The sequence below is a fragment of the Pistacia vera genome, unplaced genomic scaffold (genome assembly GCF_008641045.1).
Source record: "Pistacia vera cultivar Batoury unplaced genomic scaffold, PisVer_v2 Contig136, whole genome shotgun sequence".
Taxonomy (NCBI): domain Eukaryota; kingdom Viridiplantae; phylum Streptophyta; class Magnoliopsida; order Sapindales; family Anacardiaceae; genus Pistacia; species Pistacia vera.
The window spans coordinates 1,168,948-1,193,936 of record NW_022195423.1 but is presented as its reverse complement, the minus strand read 5'-3'; the positions used below and the strand labels follow the sequence as shown (position 1 = coordinate 1,193,936).

General features: G+C 32.6%; 1 protein-coding gene, 4 non-coding genes and 5 pseudogenes across 5 annotated transcripts; all 10 read left to right on the top strand.

Annotated features, from left to right (window-relative positions):
• Positions 1-1,092: 1,092 nt before the first annotated feature.
• Positions 1,093-1,229, top strand: LOC116122692 (annotated as a pseudogene).
• A 23-nt stretch (positions 1,230-1,252) lies between these two features.
• On the top strand, positions 1,253-1,391 carry LOC116122694 (annotated as a pseudogene).
• A 35-nt stretch (positions 1,392-1,426) lies between these two features.
• Positions 1,427-1,564, top strand: LOC116122693 (annotated as a pseudogene).
• Positions 1,565-1,822: 258 nt separating this feature from the next.
• Positions 1,823-1,964, top strand: LOC116122697. Its single transcript, XR_004126945.1, has one exon. It is a non-coding gene; the product is annotated as a small nucleolar RNA snoR135 (small nucleolar RNA).
• Positions 1,965-3,217: 1,253 nt separating this feature from the next.
• On the top strand, positions 3,218-10,300 carry LOC116122635 (DEAD-box ATP-dependent RNA helicase 5-like; the record flags this gene model as incomplete). Its single annotated transcript, XM_031408459.1, has 6 exons — positions 3,218-3,928; positions 4,305-4,393; positions 5,012-5,111; positions 6,517-6,771; positions 8,333-8,505; positions 9,864-10,300. Coding segments are annotated over 6 exons (1,632 nt in total), but the record flags the coding sequence as incomplete, so codon positions are not given.
• On the top strand, positions 5,506-5,646 carry LOC116122700. Its single transcript, XR_004126947.1, has one exon. It is a non-coding gene; the product is annotated as a small nucleolar RNA snoR135 (small nucleolar RNA).
• On the top strand, positions 5,671-5,811 carry LOC116122690. The gene has a single exon (XR_004126940.1). It is a non-coding gene; the product is annotated as a small nucleolar RNA snoR135 (small nucleolar RNA).
• LOC116122702 lies at positions 5,848-5,986 on the top strand (annotated as a pseudogene).
• Positions 6,244-6,385, top strand: LOC116122695. Its single transcript, XR_004126943.1, has one exon. It is a non-coding gene; the product is annotated as a small nucleolar RNA snoR135 (small nucleolar RNA).
• Positions 10,301-18,502: 8,202 nt separating the features above from the next.
• On the top strand, positions 18,503-23,059 carry LOC116122634 (annotated as a pseudogene).
• The last annotated feature ends 1,930 nt before the right edge of the window (positions 23,060-24,989 follow it).

Below are 24,989 nucleotides of genomic sequence, written 5' to 3'. Positions count from 1 at the left end.
TACCGGTAATTTTCAAATACCAATAGTGGTTACTATTAGTAATATTGGAGGTAATCTGATTACCTCCATTCTCTTAGGTATGCTAAGATTATCAGGATTATCTTTTTTTGTTACAATTCTATCTCTTATTAATAAAATTTTAGGACAATAATGCCCTTATTTTTAAATTTATTTACATGAATATGACTTTCACTATTTCACCCTAATTAATTAACTTTTTGGACAAAATTATCTTTAAATTCAAAACAAATTGCAGCCCACCTAAGCCACCACCCCCACCCACTTGCCGTTGGCAACCACAATTGCAACCAGTCGTCGCTGTCGGTGGAACGGCGCAGGGAAGGCAGAAAATGGCCTCCATGCGCCGATATGGCCATTTTCGGCCAGATATCTGGTCGGAAATGGCCAAATGATGCCATTTCGGCCAGATTAATGGCCGTACGGCGCACGGAGGTCATTTCCTGCCTTCCGTATGTCGTTAGGTTGCCGGTGGTCGGCAGTGGCTAGGTTGGTGGGGGTGCTTTGTTGACTTTTCAAACTTTTATTATGGGGTTATTTTTGTTAAGTTTTTAAATACAGGGGGGTTATAAGAATCAATATTAAAAAATAATATAATAATAATATTTAATTAGAGGATAATTTAGTAATTTAAATAATATACCCATCAATTTATTCTTCCCAACCAAACAGATTAATATAACATACCCATCAATTAACCAAACACATTTTCTTAAAGATTCCCAGTAATCTTCAAGGTAATCTAACTTTCCAGTAATCTTCAAGGTAATCTAACTTTCCAGTAATCCAACATTTTCTGAACCAAATGCCCTTTATATATTTTGGTTAAGGAGAATCACTATGATGTTTCACAAAATCGATAATGTTATTGCATCATGTGGTTGTATCATGCTATAGTAGCTAAATCAATATATAGTTTGCCATAGAATTTGCAAATATATTGTACATACTATATGCTCTAATACTATTTGGTACATAATTTTTTTTTTTTAACCTCTTCTCTCACACACATAAGAGATCCTGATTTAAGTTTTCTTTGTTATTCATTAGACAGCAAGATTCTTTTTAGACGACTTTGCAGGGAATGTATCGGCTTGTGCTATGATTAATGCACTCTGTTACGAAGCTGCCCTGCAAAATCAATGCTAGGAAGATGTAGTTTGTGTTTTAATTTCGGTAATTAAAATTGTCAAAACATCTTCCCAGCAACACGTTTTTAATTTGTATATATGCTTAGGCAGGGATGTATCGGCATTGGGCTATGACTAACACACTGTGTTTTGAAGCGTGCCCTGCAATATCATGCAGGGGATATGAGCAGTTATGTTATAATTTCGGCAATTAAATTGTCAACACTCATCTTCCCAGCAACACTACTTTTAATATTTTTATAATATGTATATATGCTTGGGCAGGGAATGTATCGGCATTGTGCTATGACTAATGCACTATGTTTCGAAGCGCGCCCTGCAAAACCAATGCTAGAAGATGGACAGTTCCATTTTAATTTTGACTATTAAAGTCCATAATCATCTTCCTGACAACACGTTTCTAATATATGTCTTTATATGCTGGTGAAAGTCCTAAGTTATTGGCCATGAAAAGAAAGAAAGTATATCTAATTGTAATTTTTCAATCATCTGTGTCTATCTGTTGTTTTGATAATTGGAAATGTTGTTCTTGCCTGCATCTCTTGGTAATGGTGGTCATCTTGGTCCTGTGAACTCCGTTAGGCAGTCGATTTCTACAAAACCCCACACTGTGGTTTTCAGTTTTTTACATTCTTATTATATGTATATATGCTTGGGCAGGGAATTTATCGGCATTGTGCTATGATTAATGCACTATGTTTCGAAGTGTGCTCTGCAAAAGCAATGCTAGAAAGATATGCAGTTCTGTTTTAATTTTGAGTATTAAACCTGTCCATAATCATCATCCCGACAACATGGTTTTTATATGAATATATTGCTTGGTAAGTCCATAAATTATTTGCCATGGAAAAAAAGTATATCTAATTGTAAATTTCTGTTCTATCATCTCTGTCTATCTGTTGTTTCGATACTTGGATAGGTTGTTGATGGACTGCAATCTCTTGGTGGTGGTCATCTTAGTACTGTGAACTCCATCAGGCAGTCATTTCCGAAAACCCCACACTGTGCTTTTCAGTGATTGCCTTGGTTATGCCTCTGTTCCAGCAGTGCAAAATCTCTGACTGGATCAGTTTATAGATTATCTCTAATGATTCAATTTCCAGTCAAAGCTCTTGCATCATCCAACCCTTAGTGTGTTTGCCTCAGAGGAAGAAAAATTATTGAAGGTATGTGCGTTAAAATGTCTAAATACTTTCCATGCCTTTTGCTGGAGTCTGAAGAAATTTATCTAGTGCCATTCAGTTTTTGTTTTTATGGCTGGGAATGTTTCTTTCTTTTTATGATTTACCTCTTTCCAGTATTGTATTTGAAAGAAAAGTGATATTAAGTGCAGAAGAGCCTTGTAGGTAAACTAGAGAGAGACAGAGAGGCATAGGCCTTGATTTAGGTTTTGAAGTTCTTTTTTGCTTCTATTGAGTAAGTATAAAAATAATGAGATTAAGAAATAATCGTACATAGAAAACAACACATAAAGTTTCATCACTGGTTTGTAGACAAGTGCTTTTTACTTTCTTTGTTTAGAGTTTTTGTTGGTTTAGAGTTTTTGGTGACTAGTGGTCTATTGGTTTGTTGATCCCCTTCTGTAATTTTATCTCACTTTCATTATTAATACAATTTCTATAGTTTCTTATCAATGGATTTATTCATGATTAGTACATGTCTTCCCATTCGATGCTCTGTGTTAATTCATGTGCTATTTTCGATCCTGAAGGTTGGAGTCTTACCTTTTCTGTTGTTTGTTGCAATTTGGTGGCTAGTGCTCTGTTTATAACTATGCCGATTGTTAGCTTTTGATAGTGTAATTAAGAGTGAAAGAAAATTAATGAGTGGCGATTTCCGATTGGATTGGTTATTTTGTACTTTTTGATGATTAGTATTGTTTTATAATGATAACATTTGTACTTGGATTCTTGAATTATTGCTATGAGAATATACAGTTCAGTACTTCAGTTGATTGTGGTATTTATTTATTTATTTATTTATTTATTTTTGTTTTTTAGTATTGTTGCTAGCAAATACAGATTTATTGAATCAAAGGGAAAATATGAAAGGTCCTTGAGGAACATAGTATATGTGACTTTGTCGTTATATTGCAGGGGATGTGTTTTAGCCTTCCTACCCCTGATGATCCCTTCAATGATAGGCATGGTAAGAAGGAATTTCAAACAAAGGAAACCAAGAAGAAAATGCCTTTGCAAGCGGATAAGAAGGCATTTGTTAAGGGCAAGAGTGATATTTTGAAGAAAGGAACTAATGGCAAGAACAATGGAATGGTAGATTGTGTAGAACGAATAAACAAGAAGGTTATAAATTTGAAGAATGAGCAGTCAAAGTCAATTACATCTATAGATAATATGGGGCTGAGAAGCCCTATTAACTTTGGAAGAACAGAGATTCAGCTGAATGGGAAGGGTTTTGCCAATGGTCATCAAGTACAAGCCTCTGAAAACTCTGACTGTCCATCAAAGTTTCTTATATTGTGCTTGAATGCCATACAGAATGCATTGCATCATGAGGGTACCTACAGTGTTGAGGAGGGAAAGCCTTTGTTTGTCAACTCTTGGGGAATTGATTTCTGGAGATGTTATTCTTCTGAAACGGATATATTGGAGACAAGTGGGTCTTCTTCTACCACTGAGCAAATTGCATGGATGGTTTCTACAGCTGCTGATAATATTGCAAGAAAGGAGAAAGAAGGTTTTTCATTCAGCAGCCCCTTCCTTTTATTCCTTGTACCATCTCAAGAAAAAGCTGCTAAGGTTGGTGTGCTACTTAGTTTGTTGACATGTTTTTTTGGTAGCATTTTATGCTATCGTTGGCTTTGTTTTCTTTAAACTTAAAATATGTACTTTGGCAATGCTTTTAATATGTCATAATTTGATACAGATTCATTTCAAATACAATAAAGGGAAGACCTGTGACTTTTTTTTTTTTTTTTTTTTTCATTTTCAAATTTGTGAAAAATAAATTGAATTTGGTATGATTTTATTTCCATGTAATAACAAACTCACTTTTTCTGACTTCAAATTTATTCATGAATTGATTAAACTGAATTTTGACTTTGGTGCTTTGGTATAGGGGAACTTATTCTCCATCTTTTTTATTGCTTAATGATTCTTCCTTGATCATTCTCAGGTACGCTCAGTTTGCAAGCCTTTGAAACCATTGGGAATTCATACAGTGAGTCTGCATCCTGGTGCTGCCTTAGATCACCAGATTAATGGGTAATTTTATACTAAAAACCCACACTTTTTGTTCTAGTACTTTTAATGTCACTGATAAGATATAGCTAATTTTAATGTTAGACAATCTTGTCTATGCGTCATGTCAGTTGCTGCTGTGTCACACATGAGACCCACTTTTATGTTAAATTCCCTCCTTTCATTTCATTCAGCCTTATGCCAAATATTCTGGTGATAGAATCACAATTCTTGTTTTGGAAATTCTTGCTTCTAACTGCTGAATACAACTTGGATTTGCTGCAATTTACTATTTTAGTGCTGCTGCTGTAAAGTAAATTGACCATGATGCATGATTTGGCTTTTTATTAATAGTGTGTATAATGGCTAAGGGAGGGGATGTTGCGTAATTCCTTATCCATGGCATAGGAGTTCTCACTCTTTCTCTTTGTTAGTGTGTTTATTTGCACTGTGTGCATATTTTCCTGGGGTTTACTTTTTTTTATTACCTTATTTGCATGCTCTCTTGTGAACATATGTATGAATATAGCTGTCAATAGCCCACACCTTCATTGTTGATGCTTTTTTTTATTGCTTGAAATGATTTGAACTGATTTTTTTCCTCTTTCCGTTTCTCATTGATTTTTTTTCTTTTCTGTGTAGTTTGAAGAGTTGTGAGCCTGAGTTCCTTGTTTCCACTCCTGAGAGACTTCTTGAGCTTGTTTCCTTGAAGGCCATAGATATTTCTGGGGTCTCTATGCTGGTACTGTTTTATCTTATATGTTCTGGAAAATCAAATACAAACTGGTCATGAATTTTTCCCATTAATGATGAAATTATTGATTAATTTATATTAAATTTGAATCTGTTATTTTACCTAATTTTGTAATTAATCATCCGACTGTTTTTTTCTTTGTTGAGAAAGAACAGTTTGGTTGGTGTTCTCTCCTGCTGCATTCTATTGTCTATAAATTTTTCTGTGCGTTGTTTTATGTAGTTATATATTAAAAGTTATCTGTATGTATATCAGAGTGTATAATGTACTTGCTAAAACCCGTGAATACATCTATCTACCTCTTTCTCTCACACACATAACAGAGATCCTGATTTAAGTTTTCTTTGTTATTCATTAGACAGCAAGATTCTTTTTAGACGACTTTGCAGGGAATGTATCGGCATTGTGCTATGATTAATGCACTCTGTTACGAAGCATGCCCTGCAAAATCAATGCTAGGAAGATGAGTAGTTGTGTTTTAATTTCGGCAATTAAAATTGTCAAAATCATCTTCCCAGCAACACGGTTTTTAATTTGTATATATGCTTAGGCAGGGGATGTATCGGCATTGTGCTATGACTAACACACTGTGTTTTGAAGCGTGCCCTGCAATATCAATGCAGGGGATATGAGCAGTTATGTTATAATTTCGGCAATTAAATTGTCAACACTCATCTTCCCAGCAACACTATCTTTTAATATTTTTATAATATGTATATATGCTTGGGCAGGGAATGTATCGGCATTGTGCTATGACTAATGCACTATGTTTCGAAGCGCGCCCTGCAAAACCAATGCTAGGAAGATGGACAGTTCCATTTTAATTTTGACTATTAAAGTCCATAATCATCTTCCTGACAACACAGTTTTTAATATAAATGCTTGGTGAAAGTCCATAAGTTATTGGCCATTGAAAAGAAAGAAAGTATATCTAATTGTAATTTTTCAATCATCTGTGTCTTATCTGTTGTTTTGACAATTGGAAATGTTGTTCTTGGACTGCAATCTCTTGGTAATGGTGGTCATCTTGGTACTGTGAACTCCGTTAGGCAGTCGATTTCTACAAAACCCCACACTGTGGTTTTCAGTTTTTTACATTCTTATTATATGTATATATGCTTGGGCAGGGAATATATCGGCATTGTGCTATGATTAATGCACTATGTTTCGAAGAGTGCTCTGCAAAAGCAATGCTAGAAAGATATGCAGTTCTGTTTTAATTTTGAGTATTAAACCTGTCCATAATCATCATCCCGACAACATGGTTTTTATATGAATATATATTGCTTGGTGAAAGTCCATAAATTATTTGCCATGGAAAAGAAAGTATATCTAATTGTAATATTTCTGTTCTATCATCTCTGTCTTATCTGTTGTTTCGATACTTGGATAGGTTGTTGATGGACTGCAATCTCTTGGTAATGGTGGTCATCTTAGTACTGTGAACTCCATCAGGCAGTCTATTTCCGGAAAACCCCACACTGTGCTTTTCAGTGATTGCCTTGGTTATGCCTCTGTTCCAGCAGTGCAAAATCTTCTGACTGGATCAGTTTATAGATTATCTCTTAATGATTCAATTTCCAGTCAAAGCTCTTGCATCATCCAATCCATTAGTGTGTTTGCCTCAGAGGAAGAAAAATTATTGAAGGTATGTGCGTTAAAATGTCTAAATACTTTCCATGCCTTTTGCTGGAGTCTGAAGCAAATTTATCTAGTGCCATTCAGTTTTTGTTTTTATGGCTGGGAATGTTTCTTTTCTTTTTATGATTTACCTCTTTCCAGTATTGTATTTGAAAGAAAAGTGATATTAAGTGCAGAAGAGGCTCTTGTAGGTAAAACTAGAGAGAGAGAGAGGCATAGGCCTTGATTTAGGTTTTGAAGTTCTTTTTTGCTTCTATTGAGTAAGTATAAAAATAATAGAGATTAAGAAAGTAAATCGTACATAGAAAACAACACATAAAGTTTCACACTGGATTTGTAGACAAGTGCTTTTTACTTTCTTTGTTTAGAGTTTTTGTTGGTTTAGAGTTTTTGGTGACGTAGTGTTCTATTGGTTTGTTGATCCCCTTCTGTAATTTTATCTCACTTTCATTATTAATACAATTTCTATAGTTTCTTATCAATGGATTTATTCATGATTAAGTACATGTCTTCCCATTCGATGCTCATGTGTTAATTCATGTGCTAGTTTCGATCCTGAAGGATTGGAGTCTTACCTTTTCTGTTGTTTGTTGCAATTTGGTGGCTAGTGCTCTGTTTATAACTATGCCGATTGTTAGCTTGGCCCCTCTCAGGTGAATGTTTGCTATTTTGTGACCTAAGTGTTTGAATGCACTCCCATCCAATGACTTAAAAAGTTAAGGTACTTGCAAAATAGTAAAATGGTAGAATATTATTGCTGCTCTCCAAGTATTGGTGTTGCTGGTCTTGACTATGGTACGTTCAACTACAGTACAAAAAAACACCTAATCATGGTCTCTAGCTGGGTCTGGCAATCATCATCTGCTTGGATTCTCGTCTGTCATCCAAAATTTAGTATAATTTTATCAAAAGTTTCTCTTCCTTTTGAACATAGGGACTATTCCTGTAGTGACAGATTTCAGGAAATAATCCAAAATGCACAAGTTGTATAATATACTTTAGGCAATCTGGCAAATGTCTGTTTATAATGAGGGTAGCTTTTTCATTTCCTTGTTTTTCTGTTTATATATTTATATGATGTTCTCAATTAACTTTATAGTGTTTGGTGGTGATTCTTTAACTTGCATTTTCCTTAATGCTTATGATAGACCACTCATCACTAAACAGTATACCAAGCAGGGGAGAAGGTCCACTTGGGGAAATAAAGGCAGTGAGAACTAGTGAGATTAGTAGGCACTCGTGTCCTGTTATTAAAGAATGTTAGTGGGGTGCCGAGAGTGCTTATAAGGGAGACTATTTTTCATGATTCATTCAGCTTGTTTTTTAAGGAAATATTGTTGGGAGGTTGCTGGCTCCTCGAACTGCTAGTGGGCATTTTTCTTTCCATTATTGTTTTCTCATATTTCAATTCCTTGTTTTATTTTTCACAATCTATATCAATATAATTCAAATCCTTTGTTTCTTATTAATTCTGGTTGTTGAGATTACTGATTTGTGAGTGTTTGAGCGGCTGGAATTGTTGTTTTGATTGAGGTCTGTATCAGATTATCATTGATGATTTTGTGCAGGGCATCCAATTGTTGGATCATGCGTATGCCAACCATCTCTCTTCTCAGCCTTTAAAGGTGCTGTATGTTGCTGGGAAAGACAGTAGGTTTCAAAAGTTAGTGTCCTCCCTTAACTTAAAGGGTTACTCCATCTCAGTGGGTTCAAATTCTATCGTTTCAAAAGCAAATATCAGGTGAGTTGGCAACCCCTAATTGTGTACTGCTGCTTTATTCATAACCTTTTACATTATAGATTGGAATTGGTAGTTACTACTGCTGATTCTAAACCTTAAAAATTCTTGCTATACTGGCCATTAGTTATCCAAATGGAAGTACTATGCCTTTCGTTGCTTTAGAACTAACCCTTCTCCTCTAATCATAAACGCTTTCACTCTTACTTAGATTTTCTTGGCGTCAATTTTGATGACTTGGAGTCTTGGATCTAGAAGCAACAAATTTGCTTTACATGAGACTAGAAGGTCGAATAACACTATGAGGGGGTTTGGTTGGGTGTTATGTGAGATTACTGGGGTTAAGTCATCTTATATTACTTGAGTACCATGTTTGGTTTTCAAAGAATATAAGATACCGGTGATCTTTAAATACTAATAGTGGTTACTATTGGTAATATTGGAGGTAATTTGATTACCTTCATTTTCTTAGGTATTCTAAGATTATTAGGGTTATCTTTTTTTGTTACAATTCTATCTCTTATTAATAAAGTTTTAGGACAATAATGCTTTTATTTTTAAATTTATTTACATGAATATGGTTTTTACTATTTCACCTCAATTAATTAACTTTTTGGACAAAATTACCCGTAAATTCAAAACAAATTACAGTCCATTCAAGCCACCACCCTCACCCACCTATCGCCGGCAACCGCCGCCGCCGGCGGAACGGTGCATAGAAGGCCGAAAATGGCTGTCGTGCGTCGATATGGCCATTTTCGAGCAGATATCTAGTCGGAAATAACCATACAGTGCACGGAGGCCATTTCCTGCCTTCCGTGCGCCGTTAGGTTGCCGGAGGCCAATAGTGGCTAGGTTGGTGGGGGTGCTTTGTTGATTTTTCAAACTTTTATTATGGGGTTGTTTTTGCTAAGTTTTTAAATACAGGGAGGTTATGATAATCCAAATAATAATTTATATTAAAAAATAATAATATTTAATTAGAGGACAATTTAGTAATTTAAATAACATACCCACCAATTTATTCCTCCCAATCAAACATATTAATATAACATACCCAGCAATTAATCAAATACATTTTCTTAAAAATTTCCAGTAATCTTCAAAGTAATCTAACTTTTCAGTAATCCAACATTCCCAGTAATTCAACATTCATTGGATCAAACGCCCTCTATATATTTTGGTTAAGGAGAATCACTATGATGTTTCACAAAATCGATAATGGTATTGCATCATGAGGTTGTATCATGCTATAGTAGCTAAATCAATATATAGTTTGGCATAGAATTTGCAAATATATTGTACATACTATATGCTATAATACTATGTGGTACATAATTTTTTTTTTTTTTAATTTCCAGTCTGGATGCTGACAACAGAATTAGACCCGATATCTCAATAATTGACGAGGAACAGATTAGCAGGGCTGAGTTATCTGAATATGAAGTTGTAATAATCCCAGATTTTGTTACATCAATCACAAATTATGTTCGAATTCTGACAAGCATGGCCCGCCACACTGTCAGGGGCGTATTGCATAGCTTTCTTACTAAAGATGATGCACCGCATGTGGGAGAATTGATTGAGATCTTGGAAAACTGTGGGCAGACTGTGCCTGAAGCTCTAAGAGACTTATGCCTTACATCACCCATGGTGGAATCATGAAATTTTGCTGGAAATATAACTTTATTGAGCCGTACCAATTATTGTACAAAGAGAAAACTTTAAATGTGTAGCATCATGATGATTTGCTTGAGAATTTCAGGTAAAAGAAGGAATTAGAGGCTGAATTTAGAGCGGCTCGTACAAGAAAATCAGGTTAGTCAGATTTCATTTGATGATCCGTTCTGGGGACATTTCAATTTGTTGTTAATTTCCAAGTATGAAAGTTTTGGCACTATTTTTGTTGTGTAAACCGTAGATAAGATTTTCGATTTCACATTCATATTTTTAGAATGCAATTTTGGTATCATAATGTTCAATCGATTATTATGAAAACAAATTTTTAATTTAAAATACAATTATATTAGCTGATGAATCATTGATACGGGTGATTAAATTAAGTCCATAATAGAATCTGAAGAATCAGATCGGATCATTTGGAAGTTGGCGTATCATATAATCATTTTATAAGGGCATATAATATAATTTATTATTTATTATTGTAATGCTAAGATTCACATCTCATTCTTTCCAAGATGGTCCAATATCACTGTTCACACTACTGGACCAGAAAGTGATAGCATTAATTTATTCGTTTTCTTTCGACTACCCAATTGGGTGATTTAGCTTATCGTTTTCCTATTTGTAGCTTTTTCATCAATCCATCCATCTAGTTTTCTGAATAATGCAACTGCAGGCTGCAGCCCTTAATTAACTAAATATTAATATACATCTCTGATTCACATAATTCTATTCAGTTCTCCTTTATTGTTACAACGCTAAAGAATATTAAAAAGAAAATGAAAATACTTATGCACGATAATTCCTAGAATCATCCCCATACATTATTCATTCGTTGTTCTTTCTAAATTATTAGAATAAAAAAGTAGTAGAAATTATTTACTAGTCCTCCAGAAAATAAAAAATGAAATGACAAATATAGACCGCACACATGTGCAACAACTGAACTATCACTAATATCACAAAAAATTAAATAAAATAATAAATAATGTAAAAAGATCCATATATAAATAAATAAATATCACAAAGTTGAAACCCAATGATGCATAATTTGAGACAACTGAAACTGGGTGTCTATGTATATTTAGAATGTGTAGTTTGTGACTTTTTGAATAATTTCGACCTAATATTTTGGTTGGTCGCTAAAGGAATAACTGGTTGCTTGTATTCTACACAACCAAAATTATACCAAAATTGATGTGCCATCAACCATGACTAAACCATCCTAAATATACAATCAACAAAAAAGACCAATTGAATGAGATTGTTGCTTTTCAATTTTTCTTTTCTTTATATCTAGTAGAAAACTAGAACTCCTATGACTCAACCATTCATCTAGTGTAATATCTTCAGTTAAATCTCATATATGTATTGTTGATGCAGTCATTTGTACCAACGAGAAGTATGTAAGATCTGTGGTGGAATCTACGTAAAAGTTTTTATAAAACTTGTGATTTCAATACTGGATTAATGGATAGATAATAAATCAAACAATAGCATAAAGAAAAGATTTTTAAAGTGGTTCGAATACTCAATGCAAATCCTACTTCCACTGTTCTTGTATTGTTTTCTGTGTTTTTGCTATGTGCAAGTACGGCTTACAAAATATGAATAAAATCAGATCCCTAATTTGAGTAAAAAGCATATTTATATACTGTTACAGTGACAAACTTATAAATAAAATTAATCTACAAAGAATGACACGTGGCGTGAATCCATGCTTCAGGGATTTACCGCACAACATGTATAATCATCCATAAACTATGTATATACTCTCTTATCAACATCTTGTTTTCGAAACATAAAGAACTTTTACAATGCAAGAAAATTATAGAAATCCAAATAATTAAGACTGGAATTTAGAAGTAGGACTCTACACAAGGGACGGACCTATTAAGGGACCAATGGGGGGTGGTGATCCCACCAAAAAAAGTTCATTAATTTTGCTTAGTTATTTGTTTTAACCGGACAGTATTTGTGTTAATGTTCTTAGATTTGACCACATTCACTTACTTTTTTCGTATGTATATTAATTTAGTTATAGTTTGCCCTCGTAAAATGAATTCATAAGTTTGTCTCTGTTTCGCACCTGAAAATTTACTGTTCAAAACCTGTCTGAATTTACGGGTACATCATCTATTCTTCATTTACCACTCAACCATTTACTATTTGGGATATGATTTTTATGATCCAAACTAGTCATGATGTTTCCTTTACTTCTCCTTGTAAAATTCTTTCAGAAATCATCTTTTGTTGCTTTGAGATGGACACAACACCTCTCTCCCATCTAACACTCTTCTTCTCTTTATAAACTTAACTCTCAAGGTTGACCAAAAAAGTTTCCCCACATTCTCTCTATCTAATAATTAAAAGTTTTAAACAGTATCTTCATCTTTATACGTAGAATAAGGACAATGTGCCCCTTCATTTTTCAAAAACTTGGCTTACATGATCCTTTGAGTTTATAAGATGTTCAATAGACTTCGGAAATTAGTTAAAGTGTATATAAATTGGCCTAAACACCCCAATTACCAACAGAAATAAAAAAAAAAAAAATTATCAAAAACTAGTCAAAATTATAATGTTTCTAGCAAAAATTAGGTGCCCAATGTAACAGACCAGCAGCCATGCCACTTTATATAGACTGTTGACTTACTTTCTAATAATCATATCATTCATTCATTTGGGTTCTTCTAATTTTTGCTTATTTAATTAAAAAAGAATTTGCATGAATTGATCATTCAATGTTCCAAGTAATTTCTCTTTATATAAAATATGTTATGTGATCTTTTTCATAATTGACCCATTATGATTCTCTAGCTTTTTTGATCCATTTTAAATAAGTGCACTTGTTTTTCTTGGTCTAAAAATGCAAATGGAATTATAATATATGATAATTATGAAGCTATCTTTTATTATTATATGTTATATCATTAAGAATAAAGTTGTGAGATCTCATTGGTACCGCACCAAACTTTAGCATCCGATACGCTTTCGAGGAGACATCACAAACAACGTATACAATTTTATATACATCATCCATTTGGTGATTCTATAAACCCTAGTTTAAATTATTAATATATTGAATCAAAAGCATTATCTTCTAATTTTAAGCTGTAATTAGGGTTAATTTCTTTCTCCCTGTTAGAGACAATTAAATCTCGAACATCTAATGATTTTTGAAAATTATTAAATACCCGGCTAGAATTATAACCCTTCAAGTATTCAAAAAATTCTTGAACAAAAGAAATATTTCAATACTTTCCGAAAATCGCTTAGACTTAACTATTTATCAAATGATTGTAAATGACACATATATTTTTGTATACATATAATTAATATTTATTCTTTTATGGTGTTTTATTTAAGAGGGTTTCCTTTTTCTAAAACCATACCTTAAAAAAAAAATAATAATAAATAAATAAAAGAACACATCAAACTTGAATTCTATGTGAATTGGAAGAGTCATAATGGAAATGTGTAGAGTTTTTGATTTTTGGGCATGTTTCTGTCGGCATAATAATAAATAATAAAATGTGTTGGTTGTTAACTTCGTCTTTTGCATGCTTCTAATAAATAAATAGTTTATAATTTAATTTCCATGGAAGAAGGCTGTACCAAATTAAAAATATTTGGAGAATTAGAAGAGGATATTCTGTCTTCATACTTGTTATAATTATATATAATGTTGGCATGGTTGGGCTGTCAATCTTGGAAGGTGATCTAGCTACTTCTACCTAATAAATATCACTTTATTTTACATCAGATTTCAAATTTTAAACAGTTCTTTTGAATACTCTTTTCAAGTTATTATCATACAAAAAGCTCTTATACATTTTTTTAGGCATAAATTCTACTAAAAGAAAGAAAACGTGTATAATTGTGAAATTAATCTATATAGTAAAGACACATTGTGTAAACAAAAGTCTAAATGGTTAGACATCCTAATTAAAATTCTACAACGGAGACAATGAGGAAAATATAAGTAAAATTCTTTAATTAATTAATATATGATTTGAGCAAGTAATACAAGGGAAAATGGTTTTCCAACTACCATTTTTGTGAATTATTAATTAATTTGGTGCTTGGCGACTTATGTATTGTTGTCGGTGTCTGTCACAAAGCTTTCATCTATCTGTTATTGAATGTATGTCATTGTTGTGTCACGTGGGGCCCCACTTCAAATTCATCAACTCATTAATTAGACAAGACTATACATTAAGAAAATGACTCGTCACTGAGGTAAAATTGCTTAATCATTGACTCATTTAATCATCTCATCTTTTCCTTTTATTTTTTAAAACTAAAATAATATTTTAAATTTTGAGTTATATCTAAATATTTTTCATATTTGAAATAATATTCAAAGTCTCTGCTTTTGAATTAAAAGTTAGGATATTAAAAAAATATGGGAACATTACATTAGAGATTGACTAATTAAATTAATTCAACAATATTTTGAGGGAGTTTTGGACTGTATTCAGACAGGTCTAATCAAAATACAATCCCATGAACTCAGTAATTCAGACACGTCTAATCTAAACAGATATTATTAAGCAAAGTCTTAGATTAATGTGGAAATTAATGAAATCTTTAATTACATGGCATGATTTGAGATAACATCTAAAATCTGCTTTTGGTGGTAGAAATACTAACTTCTCAGATTGAGTGTTACTACGATCATTATAATTTGATTTCATATCGTCGTAATAATTTCTGATTAGATTGATTTTTTTCAATTAAATTATTATAAATAGGGCTGATTATTAAAGACGTCAATATTAGAAAATATGATATAACGTCAATTAAAGACTTTGGTGGTAGAAATGCTATACCTTTATGAAAATTTATCTTTTAATGTTAGTTATCGAAGATAAATAACTTTTAAAATATATTTTCTATTACTCGTTTCAATGGTAGAAATTATGTTTGATATAATATCTAAAATCTGCTTTTGAATTAAAAGTTGTAGAAAATCAAGAAAACGATTTTTTATTTTATTTGATTTTACACTAGTTCTTATTATTGTATCCAAAAATAATCAATATTATCGTAACTAATTACAATGGATATAAAGCTTATTTAATTGATAATTTAAAATAAGTTTTCTTGATATTATTATTACATGGGCATAATTTGATTTGTGGCTTTTGATGTTGATGACCAAAAAATAAATAATAACAACTTCGTCTTCAGACTTTGGTGGTAGAAAAACTAAGTTATCAATGACTAGGATGATTATAAATTATAATTTTATTTGATACCTTAGTAATAATTTGTAATTAGTATATTGATTATTGTCTATTAACTTGTTATTAATTATTGAAGACGATATTATATCCATTCTTTTATAAAGAAGAGGGATAAAGATGTTGTTAAGGTATATTGATATTGATGTTGATATCTTAGTAATAATTTGTAATTAGTTTGACGATTCACTCGAGACTCTTGTGTGTATTACTCAAAAAGTTTTCAGTTTGATTTTTTATGAAAACCTTTTTATAGTGATATTCTATATAGGAATAAACTCTACATAGTCATAAAAAACTCTAGTCCAGTTTAGAATAGTTATAAATAAGAATAAACTCCACATTGTAATAAGTTATAATTTTTTAAATTTTCGTCCTAAGGAAAGTTGCCTCCACATAGTAATAATTATCTGTATATTACCAAAAAATATATATTATATTACATTATAGGTTTAAGATGAAATAAAATATTTATCTAAAGTTGTTTGGGACAATAATTTATATTTTTAGAGTTGTTACCACGTCTTTTACCTTGCTAGCATGTATACCTTCTTGTTAAAGCCAAAATATTTTTAGCTTCTCAAGCATGTTTAGAGCTTTATGGCACGAAACTTTTTGTATTTCTGTACTATCATCCTTATGATTATTTCCTCTATCTCCTTGTCTAATTGTAGCAATGATTTCTTCTTCGGTTAAAGCATACACGATTTGTTGCTCATTTGGATGATCAAGGAAGACATTAATATCTATTCGATTAGTGTGGTGAAATTGTCGAATCTGATCACTCAATTTTGCAATGACTCTTTTATTTTTCTCGTTCACTTCATTTGTAACTTGTAATTCATCAAAATCGAGGGTCCTAATTTTGCAATGCTTAAAACCATTGGCAATTGTCTATAGCTTCATATCAATTGACCATATATCAACTGTATTTATAATTCCATCAATGACACTTATCGTTGCTGATTCCAAGACACAGTTTTCAATCAATTTCAAAAGTAGGCAATTGAAGCGCTGAATTGAAATCATAATACTACTAAAATATGAATTAAAATCTTAATATTATACTATTAAAATATGAATTAAAAAATAAGAAATCAAAACTATAATTTTTGTAATTACACCTCCATTAAGTTATAACCTTCTTATAGTAGTAAAATTAGTTAGTCCTACTATTATAACTATAGATAGGTTTTACTGTATATAATTGTTGAACACATTGTCGGATAATGAAAGCACAAAATTAATTTTCTTGTTTTTAGTTTAACAAATATAATTTCGTGTAGAATAACAATACTAAGAAAATAATCCTTAAATTAGCTCATGAATTCCACAACCAAACATAATTAATTTCTCATAAATGATTATACCATAATTCTTCTCACACTTTAGACATGAAAAATACAGTGCTTGACGTAATTCATTTCTTTCACAATTTGGTGTCTCAAATTTCTTTTTCCTGAATTATTGGCAATTTGTCTACTGCTTATATACATATAATACCCCCATTTGTTGTTAAAACCTTTTTGATGCTGGAGGCGTCCGAGTAATCTCCCAAAACTCTGAAACTACTGGTCAGATAAGTTCCAGTAACTATCTTTTATCAATTAAGGAATTGAACTCAAAACCTCTTGAATACCACCTAAAAGTCTCTATCGAACCATTTGACCACCCAGAGGTAGTTAAAAAATTGGAATCAATCAAAACTTTTAAACTAAGGGTACTCAATTTAGAGCCCTATTAAGAGAGGTGTAATGGAAATACTATTGAACCTATTTGTACTTATCAGCCAATTAATTAGGACTTTGGAATTACAAAAAAAATCCATTACTCCAACTAGTGTTTTCTTCATTTAATAAGTAGTTATGAATTATTCAAAGTTTGGTATTATAGGATGCTACAGTCAATGTATTTGAAAAAAAATAAGAAAGAAAATTAAGCAAATTTGAAAGTTAAAACAGTATGAAGTAGTCACTTTCTGTCATGAATGTCTATCTTTTTCTTTTAAATTCCGGCAATTTTTCCATTTCATGCAATTAATATTTTCTTCGTTAGATAATAGTTTATGAATTATTCAAACTTGATATTAAATGATGGATGCAAGAAAAATGTATTAAAAGACAAAATAAAAAAAGAAATTAATATAATATATTTTTTAATATCAGAGGTGTTCGATCAGTTTACACGCATCTCAACTAATCCCTCAGACCCTAGAACTATTGGTTGGGTAAGAACTTCAGTAGCTCCCCCTATTAATAACCGAGAGGGACTCGAACTCAAGACCTCTTGATTAACAACCAAAGTCTCTATCCAACTACTCAACCACCCGAAGATAATTGAAAAATTATAATCATTCTCTTTTATGAACGTCTTAATCTTTTTAATATTCATATAAATTTTCAACGCGGGGAATTATTATAAAACTAGTTCAAAATTTGTGACATTGAAATGGAAACTATACCAATTACTAGGATGGTTCTATTATCACTGTAAGTCTTCAACTAAATTATATATTATAAGGTTGTTGTTATTATAATATTGTTCTTTTAAGGTTGAATAATTATTTTTACAAAGGAACCTTATTGGACCTCTTTGATTATGCCATGAAAGAAGTTGATGTCATCAACCACCGTGTGCTCCTTTTTACCTATTAATATGAAAAAAAAAAAATTAAATTAATAAATAATTAAGCTTCCAGAACAATCCAAAACCATTGTACTTAGAAAAATACCCATTGCCTAAAACATTTTGCTCATTCTTTTTATTGTTTTAAGGCCGAATCACGTTTTGTCCCCCAATCTATTGTAAAAGTCCATTCCCACCCTTGGCTTCAGAAACACCCAATATTACCCTTGGTTTCGAAAACACCTATATCACATTTAGTCAATTCACCTAAAATATATAACATTATGAATGAAGACAGAAACATATCTTACTTATGAATTGACAAGTTGCCCTTTTATAGTTAAGTTTTAATGTCTAATTCGAAAATGGTGTAAGATTATGCATTTCCGAAACCAAAGCGTTTGTCACAATTGGGGTAAAAATGTTTCAGCTCGATTTAGTATATGCACCGCACCATTGACTTGGTAAAATTAAAAAAAAAAAATCTCAACATCTTAATAGTTTCATTAAACTTCATTTTAGAAAACATATTAATTAATGGCAAGAAATTCAAATTTTAATGGCATAAATTTACAGAAGCAATCAATTTATTGCCAGCTCTTCATTAATTCCCCACTTTGTAAAAAGACTGAAAGTGATGGTTAACTAGTCTGAGTTAGTTGCACATATAGAAATATGAACACAAACACTAAACAGACTTATAATTTAAATTATTCTTATACCTTTACCCCAAAGAGTTTGTAAATCAAAAGCTTAACTTAAAACGCAGCTCGATTCTGACATTTAATTGTCTGCTTCGGATCCCCAATCCTTGTCAATTTGACCATTATTTTTCTTCTGTTTTTATTAGAGGCACACAAAGAACTCCCCACCATTTATATATATATATATATTCCACAATTCAATCTGGTCAATTTAGCTCTCATGCTTTGCCTTAATTCTCTTCTGTTTAAATAAACAACAAAGAGAAGAGAGAAACAAACACATTTTGATCAAAGTTTTTTTTTTTTTTTTTTTCTCTCTCTTTGTGTAATCATTTCTGAGTTAATTTCTTGAGCTCAACTTCTCTTTTAATTATTGAGATTTTGCAAGTGGGTCTGTTTCTGAAATAGAGATCAAGTGAGCCATGATCGTCCAGCTCTAAGTTCACATTGCCTAAACGTAACTCACAAGCAAAAATCACAGCCAAAAGTGAGAGCCATTTCGTTTCGGACCCAAAAATAAACAAAGACCCGTGTGCTTTTCGCAAACCCTTTACCTCTTTATAACCAAAACTACATTTTCTAAAACTCATTGGCTAGCTCCAAACGGAATAGCATAAACTATCCCAACTAGGACAAACTGTCAGCCACCGTTGTTCTTCCTGAGCGATTCCAGGGCGCCCGGGATGATATTACGGCAAGTTGGAATAATTTGGCAGCAAACGAAAGCGCCATTGATCGTTCCACTCCTGAAAGTTTTAACGTATTTATGTTTGGCTATGTCCCTAATGCTCTTCATTGAGAGAGTTTACATGGGCATTGTTATAGTTCTGTTGAGATGTTTGGAAGAAAACCTGAAAGAAATACAATGGGAGCCCATGAAGGACGATGTTGAGCTTGGAAACTCATTTTACCAATGGTCCTCGTGCAATTCCAATGTATAATGAAAAAGAGGTACGTATAACGTTTAAGTAAAGCCATTTAGGTTCACATTCTATATATATTAAATCTGCTTAACTAAGTTAGATATTGGTTCTGTTCCATTCGTCTTCAGGTTTATCAGCTTTCCATTGGCGCCGCCTGTGGCCTTTCTTGGCCTTCTGATAGGATTATAATTCAAGTTCTCGATGACTCGACAGACCCACCCATAAAGGTTTGGCATCAAATTCAGATTCTTTAACAAGTTTTTGATGTGTTATGTGACAATTTTCCGGGGATAAAAATGAACGGATTTGGTTCAGCTAGAATGCCAGATGGGCGAGCAAAGGCATAAATATAAGTACGAGGTAGAGACAACAGAAATGGATACAAGCAGGGGCTCTGAAAGAAGGAATGAAGCATGGTTATGTTAACACATTGTGATTATGTCGCCATTTTTGATGCTGATTTTCAACCTGAACCTGATTTTCTATGGCGCACAATTCCATTTCTAGCTCACAACCCAGAAATTGCTCTTGTTCAAGCTCGCTGAAATTTGGAAAATTCTCTTTTCATTAACTTAATTAATCACATTTATTGGTTATAGTTTATTGTTGAATTAAACTTGTGTCGGTGGTCATTTTAATATTTTTTTCCTGTGCTTTTGGACACCATATTCTAAAAGCATATCCATATATGGGTCAAATTTGCTTTCTTTTTCATTCTCGCAACTTTTTAGGAAAAATAGAAAACCCTTGAGATCTGGGATATCAATTACACCCCTAATAACTTTAGAACCGATCAGTTTTTTGTTTTTTTGAAATGCTAACTTGTTTTGACCGATAATTACAGAAAAAATTATCATCTTTTCTGTACAAATAATCTCCAGAAGGTAGAAATTTTTCAATGTTTTTATTGGTCAAACCAAGTCAAAGTTTAAAATTAGTAGGATACTTAATTGGAAGGTCTTACTATTAATCAAACGAAAACTTCAGGGGCATTTGATAGTTTCTCCCTAATTTTACAATACTTTTAATATTTACTTAAACTGTGGATGTTATCGTCAGGTAGAAACAAAAGGCGGTAGTTGACCTCATTATTATATTCTTGATTTTTCCAATTTTGAACAAACTAAAATGTGACACATCAACACATCATTTTTGGGACCCAAAATTAGTGGCTCAAATTTTTATGCATGCCCCATAGAATAATATCTATCATCATAACCACCTCAATTAATTTTTTGTCCTGAAATTAACACCAAATAAACCCTTAAGTTAGTCACCCCTCCTCAATTAATTTTTTAGGTCCTGAACTTGACACCAAATAAACCCTTCAGTTATCACCCCACCTCAATTAATTTTTTTTAAGGTCCTGAATGACACCAAATACCCTTCAGTTAGTCACCCCTCAATTAGTCACCCCTATTAAGGTATATGGAAATTTAAGAACATTTTGTACTCTTTTAGGTGGTTAAATTTTTCAAAATTAAATTGTTTCATCTTTGTCTAGATTTGGCCAAATCAATTAAGTCTCCGGTTCATTGAAACTGATAGTGTACACTTATCAGCCATACAGCCACCGAAGGACAGTGACAGTTTCTCTGAATTGTCATTTAGACCAAAGATTATTTGGTTGGTCCAAAGTCCAAACCACCAGTTTTAATTAATTTAGATCAATAATAAAAAAAACCCGTTGTGTTCATAATTAGATATATTTTATTATTAATTTGATAGTGATACTTCAACTTTCAGTTTATTTAGATTAATAGTAATCGCATGAGATAAATATGTTATTATTCGAGAAGACCCAAAATTTATAAATTATCTTGATTTAAGAGAATTTTTTTTTACTCAATTTATGTTAATGGAATAGAAATTGGAAAGTGAAGATGGATTTTGGATGGAATTGCAGTTAATGCAGATGAATGTTTGATGACAAGAATGCAAGAGATGTCATTGGATACCATTTCACTGTGGAACAGAAGTTGGCTCTTCAACTTATGCCTTCTTTGGTTTCATGGTAAACACAATTTTATTACCAAGTAAATGTAAAAGTTCAAATTATTCAATGTAACATAATGCTAACTTTGAGAGATGATTATTTTCAATGAATGAGCAGGGACCGCCGGTGTATGGAGAATCGCAGCTCTCAAGAAGCCGGTGGATGGAAAGACCGTACTACTGTGGGGATTGGACTTGGCCGTTCGTGCTAGTCTAAAAGGCTGGAAATTTGTTATGTTGGTGACCTCAAGGTACAAAAAATCTGTGTGCAATTTTTTAGATAAGTGTTTGTTGAAAGTCCTCGGTGGATTTTTCTTTTGTGGCCTTTTAAATCCATTCCTAATTGATTAGTATTTGTTTTATAGGTGAAAATGAACTTCCAAGCACCTTCAAAGCTTACAGATACCAGCAGCACAGATGGTCTTGTGGCCCAGCTAATCTCTTTAAGAAAATGGCGGTGGAAATTTTTAGAACTAAGGTTTTCTTTCTGTCTTAATTTCGACTACAAAGCTAGAGAAGCGAACTTTCACTTTCTTATATCTTCCTTTTCTGACTATATATCCTTTGTTTATTGCAGAAAGTTAATCTCTGGAAGAAGCTCTATGTGATTTACAGTTTCTTCTTCGTTCGAAAGATTGTAGCACATATTGTCACATTGTGTTTTACTGCATTGTTATGCCTGCAACTGTTTTGGTTCCTGAAGTGGAAGTTCCAAAGTGGGGAGCTGTCTATATTCCTTCTATCACACTCTTCTTAATGCTGTCGGCACCCCAAGGTCTCTACACTATAAACTAGTTGTGTGAAATCTTGATTCTATTAATTAGTAGTTTCTAACATTTGTTTTATATAATCCTGTAGATCAATCCACTTATTGATTTCTGGATCCTCTTCGAAAATGTCATGTCGCTGCACCGACTAAGGCACACTTCATAGGCTTGCTGGAGGCAGGGAGAGTAAATGAATGGGTTGTTACTGAGAAGTTGGGAGATGCTCCAAGTCAAAATTAGGCCCCAAAGCTCACAAGAAACCTCGTATCAGGATTGGCGAAAGGTATACTTTTGTATAGACAATTTAACCAAAGCATTACTAATTACAGTGTTTGACATGTATTTCACACATTTTTTTTCCGTTTTACTAAACAAGGCTGCACTTGCTGGAGCTTGGAGTAGGAGCTTACCTCTTCTTCGTCGGCTGCTATGATCTTGCATTCGGAAAGAACCACTACTTCATTTTCCTCTTTCTCCAATCCATTGCCTTCTTCATCGCAGGGATCGGTTATGTTGCACATTCGTTCCAACTCTTAGAAACTCTGTCAGAAAATTTATCACTCCAGAATACATCATTCAGTAAATCTCAAGTTCTCCAACTAATGATGTGATTAAATTTGTTTGAAAGTTTCTCCATTCACATTGTTACATTTTTAGAATACTACACTAGGGTTGGTTATTCTTTCAATTTATTTTGAATTTGGGAAAATGTTGGTTACAAACATTTCACATGTATAGATATGGAAAATATTGGAAGGGAAGTGAAGCAATTATTTTACATTGGAATGTGGTAGAAGCAACAGCTGGTTTTGAATATGAGTAGATTGTTTGTAAAGTAGTGAGTTGAGATTTTTTTCATGAAAAATAAAGTTGGTAAAAAAATTGTTAAAATTTGATATCCTGAGTTTACTTCTCATTGTTAGTTCTCTAGTTATATTTCTTTTTTTTCTATTAGATTACTGCTTAAAAACTTTAAATTTATGGTGAAATTTTCAGATTAAAATACTTGTTCGCACAGTATCCAGAAATATGGCCATTGAATTAATCTCCATAGATGATATTTGGGGGTTTTCGTAGATTTAGTACCAGATTCCAGTAACTCATCCCTCCTTATAATTTCTATATATCCCCAGATTTTAAGCCAACCTAAGTGAAATAATAGATTTAAGTACTCTCAAACTTTTGATCCCAACTATAAGAAATGTATTTAAGATTTCACCCAATATTAATCTATATAACTTTTGTGTCAAACTCGGATCTAACCAGTTGATATTGTCCGTCCAAAAGCAAAACCTCGTAACACTTTCCCTTTTGACCCAAGTTGCACAAATTTTCTCTGGGCTTTCTGAGCCACGTCAATGCCGTGGGTGTGACATTTGATTATGAATCAAATATGTCAATAGCTATTCCATCCTGAATTCAAAAGATAACAAGAGGCTGATAACAGGAGCTTTGCTCCGCTTTATTAGCTCCTCGTGAAGATATATGATACACTAATTCGGAAGCCCGGAAAGCTTCGTTCGAAACTTCAGAAACAAGGAATCACAGGTCCTCCACCTTCATTTTTGCTCGAAATATTGGCGATTTGAGGAAGAATCAATCAAAAGTTTCCAAGGACTCAGTAGCAACTTAATAACATAATTGTTCTTCCATTCTCTTCTCATCCTTCGATCAATGGCGAAAGAGTACGGTAAAATATTTAGATAATTAATGAAAAGATTTAATTACATCCATCAATTTACTGTTTAATTACATAATAATACGGTAAAAATTTGTGTTTGCTCTCAGAAACAAGCAAATCATGTACATGAATGAGCCTGAAATGATGAAAGAAATAAGCATGTGCACTTCTTGGGATTTGGGAAGCCTTCTTATGAATTCAATACGGCTCTCCCTGTTGCTCGGCAATGGCTTTCTCTCATCCAATGGTGCAATTTGGGCTCATCAAAGACGAATTCTCTGCTCCTGAGAAGGTTAAAGTACGAAATTGCGTAATAGTTTTCGACTGATATCTTTTAAATCCGGAATAGGAAAGAATACAAAATTTTCTAATGGGATGTTTTGAACTTAATGGTGGAATTTTTTGATGATACTAATGAATTCGTGGAGTAATGAGATTGAATGTGGTGGAGGAATGGCTGGTTTGAATATTGATGAATACATAAGAAGATTCTAGGAGATGTTATCTCAAGAGCTGCTTTTGGGCAATTACTCCAAAGAAAGGAGATTTTCAAAACGCTTACATCTCTACAAGAGGCCTGTGTCTAAGAGTTACTTTTCCGAGATTGGTTTCCTGAAACAAGTTCATAACTACAGCAATTTATATATTTGAACTTGAAAATTAAGGTACTTTCCAACCAAGACCAACAGGTAAATATGGAGATTAGAGAAAAGTCCATGAATAGTTTTGAAAGTGGGGGAGAAAAAAGAAACAAAACCAGAGAAGGTTTTAGCAAGCATCCTTGAAGATGCTGAAGGAAATAGATGTTTCAATGGGAAAATTCATTGTTAATAACTGCAAAAACATCTATTTAGCTGGGT